The sequence below is a fragment of the Zeus faber genome (assembly GCF_960531495.2).
Source record: "Zeus faber genome assembly, chromosome: 19".
Lineage (NCBI taxonomy): Eukaryota > Metazoa > Chordata > Actinopteri > Zeiformes > Zeidae > Zeus > Zeus faber.
This window is the reverse complement of record NC_137206.1, coordinates 9,724,358-9,741,078: the sequence shown is the minus strand read 5'-3', so window position 1 is coordinate 9,741,078 and position 16,721 is coordinate 9,724,358. Positions and strand designations below refer to the sequence as shown.

At 47.9% G+C, this 16,721-nt stretch overlaps 1 protein-coding gene across 1 annotated transcript in view; it reads left to right on the top strand.

Annotated features, from left to right (window-relative positions):
- Positions 1–16,721, top strand: part of svila (supervillin a) — a gene marked incomplete at its 5' end in the record, with an annotated part of 61,833 nt that overhangs the window by 14,981 nt on the left and 30,131 nt on the right. Inside the window, 11 exons of the mRNA XM_080020097.1 lie at positions 3,655–3,718; positions 5,111–5,202; positions 6,096–6,159; positions 6,288–6,421; positions 6,909–7,641; positions 9,608–9,691; positions 10,357–11,253; positions 11,757–11,927; positions 12,740–12,774; positions 15,202–15,266; positions 16,141–16,277. Coding sequence (XP_079876223.1) covers positions 3,655–3,718; positions 5,111–5,202; positions 6,096–6,159; positions 6,288–6,421; positions 6,909–7,641; positions 9,608–9,691; positions 10,357–11,253; positions 11,757–11,927; positions 12,740–12,774; positions 15,202–15,266; positions 16,141–16,277 — 2,476 coding nt within the window. The remainder of the gene's footprint in view (positions 1–3,654; positions 3,719–5,110; positions 5,203–6,095; positions 6,160–6,287; positions 6,422–6,908; positions 7,642–9,607; positions 9,692–10,356; positions 11,254–11,756; positions 11,928–12,739; positions 12,775–15,201; positions 15,267–16,140; positions 16,278–16,721) is intronic.

Here is a 16,721-nt window from a genome sequence, read left to right as displayed (position 1 = left end):
ACACACACACACACACACACACACACACACACACAGCCACACAGCGTGACGGAGATAAGGAGGGACTCTTAACGCTGCGGGAGGCTGTTTTTAGGAAGTGAGCTATTCCTGGGCTCCACAGCCTCCTGGGTCTCGGGGCTTATTTAGGAGAGTTATGCGATTGTGCATGGGCTGTACATGTATGGAGTCATGTTGGGTATATTGTGTGTGTGTGTGTGCAAGACACCGATGATCTAAGCAGTGTTTTGGAGCGACCATCTGCTGGACCACATCTGCTGCTCTGGTCTGCGAGCAGCGGATCCAGTCCCGTGTTTCTCACCATTCTTCGCCAAGTGTGGCTGGAGTGCCGCGATCCGACTCTCCATAGTTAAACGGCTCGAAATCCGCAACAGGTGTCCCAAAGACCACCCCGCCCCCTCCCACCACACACACACACACACCATTTGTGACTGCAGTTCCCAGCCTTTCAGCCCCATTGCGCCCCAGTTAGAAGCCTGATTTCTAGCTGGTGCTGGGGGTTAGGGTCGGGGGTTTTGTTTTTGTATGTTGACCAAACCTTCTGTTTAACTTCGGTTGAGCCCTTTCTAAAGTCATTACCATTAAGGCAACGAGGATGTAATTGGTTTAGCGTCCCTCCCTCGGGATAAGTCCACTGTTTGGAAGCCTCTGTCTGTCACCGCCTCTTTTGCGTTTCACATGTTCACTTTACTTTACTTTACTTTTGTCGAGCTCCCATCACGGCCGAGTTCCTCGTTCACCACTTACCAGACAAGACTGAACTGGTGGCCGAGTGTTGAGGGAGTTGGGAGGGGGTGGGTGGGGGTTGACACACACACAGACACACATACACAAAGTGTGATGTAATACCGATGGTTTAGGAGTGACACGTTTCCTTTTGGGCTCACTCTAATCCCAGAAGAGGAAGTTAATCCGATACCTCAACTTGGACATATGCTCGTCACCCCTCCACCCCTTCAAAAGTGTGTGTCCTGCTGGATACAATTAGCCCATCCATTTTTTATTTTATTTTTTTATTCTGCACAGTCACTACGTTTATTGATGTCTATAATACTCCGCAGGGAGTTGGTGAGTGACACAGGCTATAGCCATATTCAAGACTCAGTCTCGCTCTATCATATCTTTTTGATATTATTATTTTTATTGTTACTATAATTATCACATCAAATACGCTCCTCCCTTCATAGGCAGAAAAAAAATGCTAACTTTTATATCACTATTGTGTCAATGTCAGGTTTTTTTATTAAAGGCTTTCAGTACGCAGGGCATATTTCTGAGAAACTCTCTCTCTCTCTCTCTCTCTCGCTCTCGCTCTCGCTCTCTCCCTCCGGTGGCTGCAATGTTTTCGTAGATTACAGCCAGCATCAAAGGCTTGTGCGACATCTGTGATCGCTGTGGTTTTTTAATGCGCGCGTCTGGTATGACGCATACGTCGAGGTACTCCACGCCCCGCATGGATGGTGTGTTTTTTTTTTTTTAAGGGATACAAGTTTGAGTTACACAGCCGATAACGTACACATGAGAGGAAACCGCTGTTAATATCTATACACTGTAGAGTGCACTGTATATTATACTGTATTTGATTCATATCAGCTCTCAATGCGTGGCATTCCACTATTCAATGTAAGTTTGGTTGGTTTGATTATAATTTAGTCCTCCATTTATCTATCAGTACTTTTATTTGTTTTCTGTTTGGGTGCTTAGTTACATTTATTTGGGATACGTCTAGCCAGCTGGTCATTATCGCTAATAAACCTAGTGTTTGCAGCAGATTTTTCCATTTTAGATCATTGGTATTCTCTTCTCAACGATGGGATTTTCATTCTCACGTGGAAACAAAGATGGGTATTTAGCGGTATATTGAGTTTACGCAGCCAATGCCATTTTGTGATATACCAGTAAGTAATGAGTCTGTGTGCTTAGTATTCTGGTACATATAATTTATTTATTTATCATTTATTTTGCGGTCTGGTTATCTTGCAGTGTCTTCCATGGACTGCATGCATGCACCGTCGCCAGCCTAGATAAGCAGGATCGGGATTCGAGACCTTCAAGGAATGATGATGCGTTCTCATCAACCCATAACCCTCCCAGCTGAAACAATACCCAACTATCCAAAACAGAGCTGGGCGCACAGCCCTCTCTAAATACTACCCGCTCGCACTTTTCAAACTATGTTTTTGCAGGGATCTGAACATCAAACCAAACATCCTTAATGGGGACTAATAGACCTGGAATGGTGTTTATGATTGAAGGATGAGGTTTTCGGGGGGTCCAGGGTGGGGTTGCGTCAGGCGCCCCTGAGGTGACCTCAGAAGGGGGGGGGGGGGGGGGGGTCTCTGCAATAGAAGTGGAACCACATGTTTGTCCCTGAATCGCCTGCTCCGGCCACTCTGAGGGTCCGGGCGGGGGCGGCCAAAAAAAAAAAAAAAGCATTTTTCAAATAGATTGGAAGTATTCCGGAGAATTGACATTCCGGAAAGGCTGCCTTTAATGCTGAATACAGAGTATTTATTTATTTTTATTTTTTTGCTTAATCACTTATGGGGTTTTATTTATTTGTACAAAGGTGTTTGTAAGGGCTTGGTGATTGTACTGAACTGAATTTGAAGACTGCAACATTACACGTCTCCAAACCATTAAGTCCATTAAGTCATCCATTACTGAGGTGGCCTCGAGGCGATTACGCCTCTCGGCCTCTGGGCTTCAACTGCCTGTTTACGGTTTCCGTTGGTCTCGTCCATATTTGCCTGCTCTGTATTCATAGTCACCTTGGCTGCTCCGTGACAACGCAGAGCTCAGCCGCTGGCACCGTTCCATCTGTGCAGCAAAGCAACCTTGATGTGTGATCAGACTCTAGACCATCTGTCTCCGTTAGGAAGAATTAAACCCCCCCCCCCCAAAAAAAAAAAAAAAAACCCAGGCCACCACTCCCCTTATATAGCGCCTTGGGCCATGACCTCATGTGCAGACTGACACCTTAGACAGAGACAGACTCTCTCTGTGTGTTAACAGCAAAACGATCTGTATGGGTGGGTGGGTGGGTGGGCGGGGGGGTGGACGCTGGGTGACAGCTGTTGGGGAACTGTCATTCTGAATTCTTTGAATGCACATGTGGTCAGTAGTCGATATACTACCAACCGAGAAAGAAGTTCCCAGAACAAAACCACTGACAGAGATGCCATGAGGAAATAAAAAAAGAAAATAAATGAAGGAAAGAGAGAGTCTAAATCTGGCGCCCGGGGTAACTCAACTGTAACTCAAACCAACCATGGGATATTTGGATAAATTGCACACAGGGGGAGGTTGGCCAACTGTGCCGTTTCCACACAATTTGCGCGGTTTCCACACACTCTACATACAAATTAAAGGCGATGGGTCTTTTTGTTTGCTTCCAGTCCTAAACATCCAAACAGCATCTTTTTGCACGAAAGGTTTCACTTTCAACAGTATATCGTCACAACCGTTGCGGCTCAGCACATCTCGCGTACAGTCTCGGATGAATTGTGTGTCTCTCTGTTAAGGTCCCCATAAGTATCTTGACTGTCCACTGAGTGTATGAGGTGCTGCCAAGCTCAGTGAAGTTTTTCTTCTTCTTCAAATTATGTTGTTGATCTCTTTTGTTTTCATCTGCAGGACTTGGCAGCGAGGCCCCCATCAAGCTTGGAAACCCAAGATTGCTGCAGAAGAGGGCTCTGAGGTGAGACGTCTCATTTCTGGGTGATATGGGTTTATTAGACTAGCCAGTTTATGAGGGGAAAGCGCTGACGCGTCCAAGCTCGTTGAGAAAAGTTAAAAGATAAGGCCGCCGCAGCTCCGTCTGTTTAGCCGAGTTTCACTACACAGGCCCGGTTTCAAAAACTCCACCTCACCCTGCCCACAAATATAGGCTCTACTCTATATTTAAAGTTTCCGCTCTGCCACTGAGAAGCACGGCCACAATGACACAACACTGAAGCTCTGTGATGTCATGCACAGAAGAAGATGCTCCGGAGTCGACTGCGGCTCCGAACCAACTTTCATGAATTTTGGTTTGGAGTTGGGCGATCTGTGGTCGGCTCCGTTCAGGAGTCCACTCAGGAGTCTGCTGCGCTGCATCCCTCAACGCACACCAGTAGATCTCGGGGGAGACCGGTCACATACCTCTTTGGAGGTATGTGAATGTAGCACGCAAATAAAAACCCGCACTGCTGCTCCATCTGTCGACTTCTGCTGGACTGTCCCTTGCCCCATCTATTCCGGCATTATCATGGCATGTGTGAAAAGGCGCAAGACAGAAATTTTCCTGAATATCACTGTATGTGTGTACAATACGTACAATAATGGAACTCACTAGCGGTGCTGGAAAGGTTATCCCTGTAATTAACCAGGAGTTATGTGTTAAAGGGGCTTAACAATGGCATAGCTGCCAGTGCAGGAAAAGAAGATGCATGTGTTTAAATCGAAAATCGAAGTGAATCATCACCTTAAAATGAAAGTTAAATCGAATTGTGGATTTGGAGAAACATGAAACCCCTACTTGTTGCTGACTGTTCCCCCCCGTATACACACAGCTGCCAGAGTCGACGCCAACGTCATGGGTTCATAACCCCAAAATGTTTGTGAATTCAAATTCTAAAACCCACCAGCCAGGGCATCGGAGAATGTGCTACGGTTGTGTGTTTTTGTCTTATGCCCTGTTTCAGGGGGTGGGAGGAAAAATGCACAACGTCGGCCCAAAACTTTTACGCAATTATCAGAATCCCATTACAGGTTGAAAAGAGATTACATTCCTTGGATGGGGAATTGCACGTAGCTCTATTATTTTTTTTTTCTTTTTTTGCAGCTGCTGCATCCAAAATCTCTCTTGGCGCTATCTATCTGTTTGGATTTTTTACTTGAGCCACGTTCAAACTATTCCTGCAACCCGGGGATGAAGTTTTCATTTTTATGATGTGGTAGTCCGTCTAGTCCCCGTGGAATTCGACTCGAAAGGGCCGAAAAGGGCAGAAAGCGACTGCTTTCCCGTCCATAAACAAATTGTGCTCCCCGCAGCTCGGGCCGTTTTCGGTAACAGCCAGTGTTTTTGTTTTGTTTTCACCGCGCCCCTCAGCTTCCAGAAAGAGTTCTCATTCGACGAGAAAGACGACCCTGCCAAACTCACCAAGGACATAGATGTCAGCCTCTTGGCCAATCTCCCCAAAGGTGAGTTGGGAAAAAAAATAAAAAAGAATTTTTCTTTGACCGTTTAATTCATTTCTTACATTAACAATTCGGCTTTCCTAGGGTTTGCTGCAGTCAGGGTTTGGCGCTTTTTTTTTTTTGTTTTTAATTTTCTTGATATTGTGCAACAGCAGCCTCGTTGCCAGGTGGATTCCCATCTGGAGTTGGCGAAACCGGTTTCTCGCATAATGTTAATCCTCAGAATTTGCGAAACATTATTTCCAGTTCTGTTTACTCAGACAGGATCTTAGAGGGGTTTTTTTTTCACAGGGATTCTTCAGATGGTATCATTTGATGCAATTAAATGCAATCATTCTATTACATTATTGACCGTGACTCCTCAAAGTCTGCTTTATGAACCATTTTGCAGAGCAAATAACTTGCTGAAAGAGACTCGGAGATGTCATATAACCTCTCTAATGAGTCGTATTCTTGTTCATTTTGGAATTGACCAGCTCGCTCAGGACATCATGGCACATACATTTACTCTCAACAAGTAGACTGGGTGTCATTTGTCGCTTTTTGTCTTGCGAAGCATTATGTAATCCAACAAGCATAGATTTTCAATTACATCTGCCTCTGATATTGCTATTTGATTTGACTTTCTTAAATGTCAACAAATATATTATTCATTTTAAATTTCCCAACAGCAAAAAAAAAAAAAAAAAAAAAAAAGGCAAAAGCCAGATCTAAGTGGAATGCCCTACTGTGTAGGCCCCCTGATAATTGGAAATGGCTTGAATGTAATGGCCAACCACCAGGAATTTTACTCGGAAAACAAACTCCCAAGTCCGATTAGTTTTTCCATTCGCTGCCCTGTGATATTGTTTCCCAAATTCCTTGTGATAATCCCCCCCCCCCCCCCCCCCCTCCAGTCTCTGAATTAAGGAAGCGATTTGAAGGCATCACCACAAGCACAAGTGACTGGGAGATGAACAGGTGAGGCGGGGAGAACGCGACTGTTCATTTCACGTGTGATAGTGTCTGGGACAATAGCACCTATTGCATGGTGTAACCCGGTGCTCGTTTTTTTTGTTTTGTTTTTTTTCAATTTGTGCTGCGTGCAGGAAAGAGCGTATCGCCCGGCGGCTGGAGGGAATAGAGAGCGAGGTGCACCCGCCTCTGCTGCCCAGTTTGGTGGCAAACCGGCTCCTGGAGGAAGACACTCCCAGATACACGCGAGCCTCCGACCCCTGCGAGGGTGAGACGAGCCGTGTTGAGGGTTGGCTTTGGTATCACAGTCGGTGTTGTAAAAATACACTTAACCTGGAGTCTGTGTTAGGGCCGGGTAACGGGCCGGGATCGCACGGTTCGATTCGATTTTAATATGAGTGGGGTCCCAATATCGATTCAATATGATGTTGATGAGATGGCCCGCGTTACGATTCTACATCGATATCTATGGTGGTTATGTAATTTAAGCGAGAAATGGTTGCATGGCTTCAGAACAAAGCATTAAAATTACAATTTTCAAGTCAATTCAAAAATTTAAATGGTAGATTTGAATCGTATTGGAGCGTCAATTTTTTTTTTTATCAACCCAGCCCTACTACTGTCGCTATGTCTAGAATATAATTGTTTACATCGTTCCCTAAATTTCAGATTTATGTTTATCTGTTTTTGCTCAGTCGTAATAAATGCATCTCTCTCTTCCTCTCAATTTTTTTTCCGTCTATCGCTTTCTCTAGTTACCGTCCAGAGGTATGGCTCAGAGGACATGGAGAGCCCTGACATGCAGCCGAGCCCTCCAGAGCGCCAGTCGAGGGAGCGGTGTCGGCCCGAGCCCCGGTCCTCCGTCCACTCCGACAGCGCCTACGGCCCCTGCCTCACGGCCAACCAAGGCCTGGACTCCAAGGCCGAGCGCATCGCCCGCTACAAGGCGGAGCGGCGCCGGCAGCTGGCGGAGCGCTACGGAATTTCCCTGGACCAGGAGCCGGAGAGCGACTACTCGGCGCGCTACGGCCGGACGCGCAGGGAGTCGGAGGACACGGACAGGCGAAGCAGGGGCGGCTCTGTGGGTGAGGACGCCAGGGACGTCGCCCAGAGTTCCCATAGTCCACGGGCTGGCCACACAGCACCGCCGATGCACCACCACCACGCCTTTGAGTCGGGGCGACGCGGGGCAGACTCGCTGACCGAGAGGGAGCGCCTGATGAACATGGAGAACCAGCGCAGGGTCCTGCAGGAGAAGACCTCGCCTCTGGAGCCGCAGGCCTTCGCCTCCTCCTACATGGACGTGATGTCGTCGTCGTCGTCGAGCGGCAGGGCACCCACCTGCAGGGACCACTGCGGGGCGCCCGGCCTGCCGCCCAGCTCTCCCAAGTTGAGCAGGCAACTCTCCGTCCCCTCGCCCAAACACGCCGCCTCCCCCGGGGACCTGTTCATCGAACAGCAGGCCCACAGCATCCTCAGCAGGCAAGGGTGAGTGGTTATCTACGCCTCTTTACTTACTTTTTAACTCCTATCGGTGAGTCGAGCAAGATGATCTCCATGATCAAACATTTCTCATCCAAAAGCCGTCACATAATGACGGAACTGTCTTGAAAAGGTAAATTCAACTTTGCCGTTGTGGTTGAAGCCGGAAGAAAATCGATCTGCAAATTTCTGTGGATTGATTTCCTTGAGGGCTGTTTTGATTCTGTCCATGCCCAAGCCTTTCTTTACCTGTACGGCCAAAAAACACCGAGAGAGTTTTGCCCAAGTCAATGCTAAAGCCTTCCCAGAAGGGAGTTGTTGCCAAAGTCAACGCTGTAGCCTTTCTTTACCTGCACAGTGTGTCCAAAAAGACCAGAGGGGAGTTCTGCCCAAGTCAGCGCTTTAGCCTTTCTTTACTGCACCTGCACGTCCAAAAAGACCAGACCTCTGCCTAGAAGCGCACTGACATTATCAGCACTTCCTCTGTTAGTCGGCCCTGGCCCGGGTTTAACGTCATTATCCAATCTGCTTCCTCTCCGTCCCCTGCATTTTACTCTGGCCCCTGTGGCTCTATCTTTCTTGTTCACTCTCTTTCGCCCTCCCTCTTCCCCTCGTGTTCATGAGTATTACAAGGTCGTCCCTTTGGCAGCTTTGCTGTTCCATACCAGTTCAGGCAACCTGAGCTTGTTGTGGACATATATATTTTTTTTATCTCAACTGAATCCTACTAATCACACAGATAGAGATAGAGACTGTCTGTGTGTTTTTTCATCTTTAGCACCAAAGATTTAGTGGTTTACTTCCGTTGAGCATATTGGTGAATTCACCCTCTAGTTTGGCATTGGTAAATACCAGCCAGCACCCAGAGTCATCATTTAAGAGATTGGTATTTCGATTGATGGGGTCATTACGGGAGCCTTGTGTGGGTATCCCATAAACCTAATTCACATAGATAATATGAATGAATATGCATGATTCTCTCTCTCTCTCTCTCTCTCTCTCTCTCTCTCTCTCTCTCTCTCTCTCTCTTCTTCCCCCCCCCCCATGTTTCAAAACTGGCTTTGTGGGGTGTGTGTATTGGGGATGGTGTGTTCCAGTGCAGCTCAGCGTGGCTCCACGGTCAAAGAGCTAGGACCGCAGCCGAGCACAGCTGCGCCCGAATCAAAACCAGCCAGACCTGGGAGGGGGTGCGGGGTGGAGGAGTGCTATGGAGCGGAGGGGGGGGACATTCCACTCACTTATGTCTTATGTCTCTCTCGTATAGCTCTCCTCAAGTCTGGTCCATCGCACTGGTCCAAGTGACCTCTTTTCGTCCCCTCTCTCTCTTTCCGTCAATCTATTATTGTCTCACATTGTGTTATTCTGCGAAAGGGACATATTACCTCGAGCCTGTGTTAAACCCGACTGGCTGAGGCCATTCATCTTATTTTGGTGTCAGAGGGACCGGGGTGTCTCACCTGCCCCTTGGCTCCGGTGCCGGCCCATGGCATTTTCCTTTAAATATCTGCTCAGGTATAGATAAGGCCCCGGCGACAGGTGGGACTGAATTCAAGGGAATCTCCTTTGTGGGAGCGCGGGCCGTGCATCGTTGGCCTGTCAAACATTCGTCTGGCGTGCCAATTTTTCCACGGCGTATAAAAGCGACGCCGTATTTAGCCACCTATGCTGTCGGCGCAGATCGATGATAATGGAGTGATTGCAAAATGCCGCGATTGTTTCCAAAGCCTTTCGTTTTGATTAAACATTCCATCAGATCTGTATTGTTCATATTTTGTCGAGTGCGGTTTCCCCTCTAAATACCGGGAGTCAGAATACAATTCGGGAGCCAGCGGTTCACCGAGCGCATTCTCCCCGTAATTAGGCCCAATGTGAACTCAGACGATGTGTTACTGTGTTGCAGAAAAAGACAAACAAGCATTGTGATTTGACCTCGGTCCACCCGCTCACTTGTATCCCCGCTTTATCGGTGCAGCGCCGGGGTGAAAGTCGGCGGCAATTGGTTCTTCCAGCCTGACGCCGACGGCGACACGCACTCTCTTATCAACTGGCCATCCAGGTATCCCCCCCCCCCCCCCACCCCTGCCCCCCAAACATCACCCATCATCCTCCCATCCAACCAGATTCCCCAATAACAAACGGAGCGTTCAAAAAAGGGACGCAGAATACTGAATTAATCTGCTCCACCTGACTCTCACCCCCATCATTCATCATTAAGCTTGTGTTCCCTCTGGTGCTGATAACTCAAAGCCTTTCGTGTACACAATTTGTTTTTGTGTGGGTAAAGTGTTTTTCTTTTTTCTATTGATCAGAAAAAGCAGTGCAGGATGAGCCCAGGGGCAGTGTGTGATTTCACCTGAACAACACTAATATTAATACAAATCTCCCCGCCCCCCCCCCCCCTTTTTTTTTTTTTTTTTTTTTTTTTTTTTTTTTTTGCTTTACCTGTCTCCTTTAGCAGGGGGTGAGGTAGATGCTATGCTAACTGAAGTGCACTGGTGAGAGCCGCACAGATTAGAGCAGGAAGCGATTTCAGTCAAATCGGCGAAGATGGTTCGCGGTAGGACTAAATTATCTTGCGTTTTCTGCACAGGATAAAGAGACGTGGAACATTATTCTGCGGGAGCATTTATAGCCGCGAACAAGACATGGGTTTGCGGGCATGTTCCGAAAATGTTGTTAACCGCCCTTGTTTTCTCCCCCCCCCACCCCACCCCCCTAAAGAATCAGAGTTAGGGAGAGGCTTGCCAGGGAGGAAGGCCGTCAGAGGAGCCCCGAGCTCGGAAATGTAACGGAAGCGCAGGCGTACCGCAGGCACCTCAAACCCCAATCAACTCATTACCACGCAGAACCACCGGTGGGCCCTCAGCAGGCCCTCTGCCACCCCCACGCTCAGCTTTCCCGATTCGGGCCGGCTGAAGGGTTCGACGTCGGCGGCTCCCCTAGCTATCTGTCTATAGATATGGGCCCCGGACCCAGGACCCTTCAGCAGCAGCAACAACAACAGCAGCAACAAGTAGAGGAACCGGAGGAAAACATCTGGGATGCAAAGACGTCGGGCCTCCTGAAGAGCAGGAAGGCGGTGCTGCCCTCTGAGATCCGCCGCAGGGAGAAGAGCGCCGAGGATCCCTGGCGGGTCGGGGGGGACGAGGAGCAGGGGTCGCCCGGGGCCCAGCGCTCCAGCAACGCCAGGGAGGCGGAAGCGGAGGATCGCACCAGAGTGGGCTACAGGGGGAGAAGCAGACACAGAGGAGAGGACGCGGTTCAGCTGAGCAGACCGGTTCGCGCCCAGACCGCGGAGAGCGGGGTCAGACAGAGGGAAGACGCTATTTATATCCAGAAAGGCCTCACCGCCACCCACATCCAGCCCCGGGTCGCTCATACGGCTGTGCCTGAGAGCCGCTCCGTGTCAGACAGCGGGGTTCCTCGGGCGCCCGGCCAAAGGAGCCTTCAGCACCCGGCCTCTGAGCCCAGAGACGTGCCAAATGATGACCCGACCGGCAAAGAAGGGATCAATCATAACGGAGACGGCCACCGAGAGGCCAAGATATCTGTGGCCCAGCTCAGGCATTCCTACCTGGAGAGTGCCAGCGGCCCCTCAGCCACCCAAAGGCCCGAGCTGTACGTGGTACTCCAGATTGCTGCACTGGCGCGTCCCACCGTCTGGCACGCATCACAGCTTGTTACCTAACACTGCCTGGCTAAAGATTGACTAACACTCAACTAATTCTTGAGTGATAAGAACATGCAATTAGTCTATTGCACATTTTCTAATCTGTATAAATGGCTCCCATGGATTAATCGTTTGGTAGTAAGCTTCTAATGGTTCCTTTGTTGCCTGTGGGCGCTCCTCTTAATTTGATTTTAGGACATGGGGCTAACGTATGTCTAACGCGCCAGTCTGCCAGAATAACCCTTGCTCTAACTGCTAACCGCAAGCATGCCTCGGCTCTGCTCACATGCGCGCTTTTAAAAACCAGGAGCGAATCTGTCAATTGAATGCTTCCATCCGTTGCTGCTCCACCCGGATTATCCCCCCTTACCTCTCTCGTTTCTTTGTTCTCTACCCTATCTTGTTTTTTTTCCACCTCGGTGCCTCTCCCGTGCGCGCGGCGCCCTCCCAGGGAGGCCGAGGCCGGCGGTGGGGCGCTCCCTTGCTCCGGGGCCCCTTGGAGAGGGGAGAGGCAAAGGGGGCGCAGGCCCCGGCAGTATCTCTGTCCAGGGGAGAGTAGAAAGACCTCAGAGAGGTTTAGGACCCAGCCCATCACCTCTGCCGAGCGCCACGAGACCAATAGGTACAGAGCTGGCCCCAAAGGGGATGCATGGCTGTGCTGGCACGGGGAGTCATGGAAGAGGGACTATTTCCCTTTGATCACTTCATGCATGTCAACACCTTTCTTAACAGAGTCTTGCTTCTGTGTCGGTTTGGATTGCAAATCTGGCCCCAATTCAGTCCATCCGGCATCTAATTTGATTAATCTTTGAAATTTGGTCCATTGAGTTGATCAATAATTCCCCCCATGAGGTGCTTATTACATAGAAGTGAATTGTGTAATATCTAGGTAGTCCCTAATCGCATGCCATGAAGTGAATCAAAGCTCACAGCATGCCAGTGGGTGTCACAAATGAAATGGTATACAGACACACACACACACACACACACACTGAAGGACGTGTCTAGCTCGGGGAGGTTGCAGCTTAATGGCCCAAAGGTCCCTTCAGATCTGCCTTTACATGTGACCATACCGGTGTAGCATGAATCGGCCATTGTTAGCGTTTCATTTCTGAGACCACTGAACCTCCGGCCGACTCCTCTAATACCTTCTAATTCTCCGGCTTAGACTTCACTCGTTTTATTGGGTGCATTTTTTTTCTTCCTTCCATCCATTTCCTTCGTCACATTAGCAATATAACTCTACTGCGCTCTTGGGAATACCTGCACTTTCTCGAAATAATCCTTTCCCGCTCTGGCCGCAGACCCTCCTTTTCCATCCTTCACACCCCATTACTTTGTGACCTGACGGAGGAGCGGACCGCTGGATGTGCCGTTGCGGCTTGAATGCTGATGACCGTTTAATTTCTTCCTTCTTTCCTCCCAATGCTTAAGGTCCTGCGTGAGCTCCGAGTACGCCAGCGCTGATGGTAAGTAGAACATACCATTTTTCGTGACAGCCATAATTCAAAAATGCATAGGTCATGGTCTACTTAATGTAAACACCCCCCCCCCCCCCCCCCCAAGTTTCACGTTTCTTTTTTTTCCCCCCTTCTTCCAAGTTTATATATTCAGTGTCAACCATCAACACTGATATTACCGATAAATATGAACTACGTGGATTTAATTTTCAGTAATATCTCGATTTAATTTGGAAAAATCGGCGGTATTCAAGATATTTTAAGTATGTCGTCACCTCAAATCCCAAAGTATGTTCTATTTTAAAGCATTTTGTTGCATTTCCATTATAATAACTATAACTTAAATCCTATCTACAACCTTTTGATATTGCAAATATGTCAAGAGTAGAGAAAGAAGACATACACCGATCTGCCACAGCATTAAAATAACCACTAATATTGTGTAGCTCCCCCTTGTGCCACCAAAACAGCTCTGACCCGTGGAGGCATGGACTCCACAAGACCTCTAAAGGTGTCCTGTGGTATCTGGCACCAAGACGTAAGCAGCAGATCCTTTAAGTCCTGGAAGTTGCGAGGTGGGGCCCCCATGGATCAGGCTTGTTGTTCCAGCACATCCCATAGATGCTTGATCAGACCCTAACCCCAGTCATCTACATGATGTAGAAGAAAACGTGATTCATCAGACCAGGCCACCTTCTTCCATTGCTCCATGGTCCAGCTCTGATGCTCACGTGCCCATTGTAGGTGTGTTCGGCAGTGGACAGGGGTCATCATGGACACTCTGACTGGTCTGCAGCTACACAGCCCCATACGCAGCAAGCTGTGATGCACTGTGTGTTCTGACACCTTTCTATCATAGCAGCATGAACTTTTTCAGCAATTTGTGCTACAGTAGCTCTTCTGTGGGATCAGACCAGACGGTCTAGCCTTCACTCCCCACGTGCATCAATGAGCCTTGGCGCCCGTGGCTATGTCGCCGGTACACCGGTTGTCCTTCCTTGGACCACTTTTGTTAGGTACTAACCACTACATCCCGGGAACACCCCACGAGACCTGCCGTTTTGGAGATGCTCTGACCCAGTCGTCTAGCCATCACAATTTGGCCCCTGTCAAAGTCCCCCAGATCCTTACGCTTGCCCCTATTTTCCTGCTTCCAACACATCAACTTCAGCAACTGACTGTCCACTTGTTGCCTAATATATCCCAGCCCTTGACAGGTGCCGTTGGAGTAATGAGAAATGAGGTTTTAATGTTGTGGCTGATCGGTGTAGTTTCAGAGTCTAGTGTGAGTAGTGACTTGACTGAATCAATGCATATCTCGGAAATTCGTATCCTTGCTATGTTAATTTGCCTCTGAAAATACGAACAGACGTACTTATCCAGATGAAGCCAACTGTAGTTAATGATACACAAACAATAACAAAGCTCCAGCCGTCTTTATGGAGCCGTGATTGGAGCTCCCGGTAGCGTACCGAGAGACGGAGCTGCCTCATCTGCTTCTCATAAGCAGACATTCACTGGCTCTCAATCTGGAGAGGGGTTAGCTCAGCTCAGCGGCGTCAGTCGGAATGAATAGTTGTTTGGTGATGTCACGTCGTGTGTGTGTGTGTGTGTGTGTGTGTGTGTGTGTGTGTGTGTGTGTGTGTGTGTGTGTGTGTGTGTGTGTGTGTGTGTGTGTGTGTGTGTGTGTGTGTGTGTGTGTGTGTGTGTGTGTGTGTGTGTGTGTGTGTCCGCCACACCTGTCTCTCTTGGCATCGTCTTCCCAATAACACAAGCCTCAAGTGTTGAAAGGTGGCATATTGTTTTTTATTTTTGTTCCCCTTCCCAAGTAAGGCCAGATGGCGCTGGTAGTGCAACCGATGAATCTTAAGATTTCCAAGCTACTTAAGTACAGCAGTACAACAGTTTTTCTTTTGTTTCTACCCTATAATTCAGCCTACATTTAACCTACTCCTTTAAACGAAATACTATGTTTGGAATACTTTATCACCCGATGGAATACTTGGTTCTGATTGGTCGGTAGTGGCATTCAGCTCTGTTATTTGTGAATAACTACCGCTGTTAATGTCTGTTAATAATGACCGTTATGGACAACTGATTGTACTGTAGAATTTTAAATCAATATTCCGTCTCCGTGTAATAAGCGGGATAACGTGCAGCCAGCCGGTCATTAACCTCCTTACAGAGTGACGCAAGATCCCGATCCCCCTGTCCTGGGGCCGGTATTTTGCGATAATGACCGAATGGCCGTACGTTATCCCTTAAATAGTTCACTCTGCATTTCACATGCTCCTTTCTGTGAACAAACAAAGACGCCGTCAAATTGCCGTCGCTGGCCGTCTACAAGACGCCCCTTCTGAGCTTGTTTTTATGGAAATAATTTTTCCTCTTTCGCCAACCTCCTCCTCTCCTTCCTGTTGCCCCCCCCCAAACCAGCCAATGGAGAGAAGGTGGACGAGCTGGCCAGGCTGAGCGTTTCAGCCAAGCGCTCCCTCTTCAGGGTAAGGCTCCGTGTCAGGGTTCTGTGGCCCGCAAACAGACGGACACCCTTCCAACCACACACACCTACTGACAATTGGGGAAAACTGCTCTTTCTCTCCGGTTGAGGCTGCTCCCTGCGCACTTTCCGGCCTTTGTTTTCCGGAATCTCTTCCAACACTAATGCCTTTGTTTGATCGCGGGTCTGAATGTGGCCGGTTAATAGTAAAGAATTTGTTTGGATCCCGATCCGCTGACCTCCAGCATGCATGCCACTCGAGTGCCGGCCGTAGCAGCTCCTGGACAGTAAATGCCAGTCACTGGCGTTCAGACATGACCTTGACCGCCTGCTCTGCATTCACACGTGCAGCTAACACATTCAGCGGCAGATCTGAATGTGATGCCCGGTTTCCGAAATGTAAATACGTGCCTGGCACCTTTCTTCCCAGCAATCCTGAAAATTCATTGTGAAAATTGAGGCTTTTGTATCATTTTTTTTCCCCACTTATTTACTTGAGCAAAGTACATTTACAATAGGTTTACAGGTGGTGATTACTGTATGTCTCGTGACTTTACGTCCGCAATTTAACTTGTGGCCACAGCGCCTCAGTTCTCAATAAGTGGTTTAGGAAATCAGATATGACTGAAGCCCGAGTGAGTCTTTGTTGCAATTACAGTTTTTATTTTTTAAGCTTTTAGATCGCTATCCAATCAGCTCAATGCACATTAACATTAAACTGGCTTTTAGTCATCATTTGAATTTGGTGCCCCTTATGCACATGTCTTTGCCTTACTTTGCTCCTTCAGTAAGATTACAAAATCAGTGGTTTTGTTTGTTTGTTTGTTTGTTTGTTGGTTGGTTGGTTTATTTATTTATTTGGCAAAAACCTCTTCCAGGAGTTGGAAAAGAATGTTGACAGTGGAGTCCCTAAACCGCGGTCCAGGAATGCGGCGATAGAGAGGAGACTGCGACGGGCCCAGGACCGCTCCAGGACCCAGCCGGTCACCACGGAGGAAGTGGTAATCGCTGCCACGTAAGTCCCTGCCGTCCACACCCTCACACTTCAGCGAAATTACAGTTTTAAATACTCTTTATCCTTAAATATATATTTCATATATAATATACTGTATATATTATATTTTTAAGATGGTTAACATTTGATACAGTATTGCTTGTTATATATCATATGTTAAATATATATAATATATAAATATATTTATGATTTTATTTTATTAATTTTTATTTATTTGTATTTTATTTATATATAGTGTTTACCGAAACCTCGTTCATCCCATTTTCAGACCTAAGAAATCATCTTAACTTCTCTATGAATCTGAAATTCCCCTGTAAAGGTCCCTGTGAATTGAATGTGAAGTATAATACATCCTCTGACATAGATGTAGCCTCAACCATCTGGGTTTTGCTACAGGCACTTTACTATAGTCACCAGACTTGATTTGAACTGTCAGTTCAAATG